Consider the following 1,802-nt stretch of genomic DNA (forward strand, 5'->3'; position numbering starts at 1 on the left):
TGCGAAGGGGGAATCCCCAGTAGCAGTTTATTCGCCGCGAGATCAATCACGCGAACTTTATGAGCTGGATCGGGGTAAGTGCTGTACCACATCGGGCGGCCCATGCGCCTCAACGCCTCCCAGGCCTGACCGTCACTTCCAGTTACGACGGTCTTGTACATGGCTATCTTAGCACGTTCTTGCTGTTTCGTTTTCTCTTCGTCTTCAGCTCCCACCGCAACTTGGGTTCCCTCGTTTATCTCTTCATCTTCAAAGTAGTCATCCCAGTGTGCGTCCATCGTATCAGCTAGTACAAGCGGCGCGAACGATGCCAAACTACCTCCAGATTTCCGAGAAGATGGGTCCAACAACAGAGGCGGCGTCAGGTCCGAGATCTGCGAGTTCGTATCAATCAGCACGCCGAAAATGCCTCCTTCGGGGCCGATATCTTCGTTAGCGGATTTAAGAGCATTTCGCAATATACGAAAATCGTTCTTCTTGCCATCCACCTCAGCCAGCAGACTTCTCGCTTCATCGATCACCAGAACCACCATTTTGCCATCTGGATCCTTCACGGTGGAGGTACCCGTAGTTTGGATAAAGGTGTCCGGTACGGATGCTGAATCGGACGCCTTTATCATTTCTGTTTCTTTCAAAAGCTTGGCCGCACACGGAACTGTCAGTTGCATTGTCGATAAACAGCTCCAGCCATTCCGTCTGAACGTCCGCCCAATGATCTTTCGCATAGCAGTAAATCGCCTTCAATCGCCTGGCGACCTCTTGCACTGAGGAGGCGGCAGGGTCAAACAGCGAATCACGAAGCTTACTCGTAGCCTCCGGAAACCCCGTCGATCGGTGCACACGCGCGCACATGTACAAAACTTTCAGGTTCAAGTTCGGTTCTCGTTCTGCCTTGAGCGCAAGCTCACGCACTGTCCGACTCTTGCCGAAGCCGGAACTCTGCACAACCGCCACACATGGCGCCTTGTACTTTGCAGGGTTGTACTCTTTCCAGCAGTCCCGCAGGTATTCTGCGAGGTCGTCTTGGGCCTTGCCGACGTACGTGACTTTAGTGAACGCATCCGAGAGTCGAATCATTTCGTCTTCACCCAGCTTGGTGATGAGGGGGTTGTCTTCCGGAACAAACTTTGCCAGGAGGTCTTCAATCGTCTTGACCGTAATGGTTTCCGCAAGATCGACCGTCACGTCTGGGTGCTCGTATACGATCCCAATCTTCACCTCCAAGCATCCATTAAATTCTTTCTGAGAGACCCGGAGTCCCGCGTCGCGATATTTTTTCAAATACTTATCGATGCGAAGAGGCTTCTTCTCCAGTGCTCCCTCGTTGCCTTCCTTCGCGTCCCCCAGTTTCGCGCTCAACTGAGTGAAGACGCTGTCGTCCACGAATGCGGCTATCTCCTCGACTCCAGGCTGGAGATCCGACTGGCTCGCCATGTCCAGCAGAGCGGCAGTGTTGCGAGAGTGCGACTTCTCTTTAATGTAGACCACATATTCGCTTTAATTGGACATAATCACTATGTAGTTTCTGTTTTTATTGGACAAAAGTATTTAGGCGCACATCTCGCCAGGTTTATTATAATAACACATATTGTACTTTTTGGCACTTCAGACTGTATTTGTGCTTTGCAATGATTTTGGCAATATGAGGCGAGATTTGCTGTATTATTACGATCGCCTGCTAGATTTACGATAAATCGAGGTGCATAAATGGGTGGAGGCCTAGAATTACGCTAAAAGTGCCATAATTGCACTTTCAAAAGTGCAATTGTGGCTGTGCAGCTGCAATTCTGTCGGTTTTATCC

At 50.4% G+C, this 1,802-nt stretch overlaps 1 protein-coding gene across 1 annotated transcript; it reads right to left on the reverse strand.

Moving 5' to 3' along the window:
* Positions 1–46: 46 nt before the first annotated feature.
* On the reverse strand, positions 47–1,434 carry PHYSODRAFT_342575 (hypothetical protein; the record flags this gene model as incomplete). The annotated part of the gene is made up of 3 exons (XM_009541062.1): positions 47–81; positions 131–548; positions 652–1,434. 3 exons carry the CDS (start codon positions 1,432–1,434, stop codon positions 47–49), a joined length of 1,236 nt encoding a protein of 411 aa, XP_009539357.1.
* Between the last annotated feature and the right edge of the window lie 368 nt (positions 1,435–1,802).

Source organism: Phytophthora sojae (genome assembly GCF_000149755.1).
Source record: "Phytophthora sojae unplaced genomic scaffold PHYSOscaffold_18, whole genome shotgun sequence".
Classification (NCBI taxonomy): Eukaryota; Oomycota; class Peronosporomycetes; order Peronosporales; family Peronosporaceae; genus Phytophthora; species Phytophthora sojae.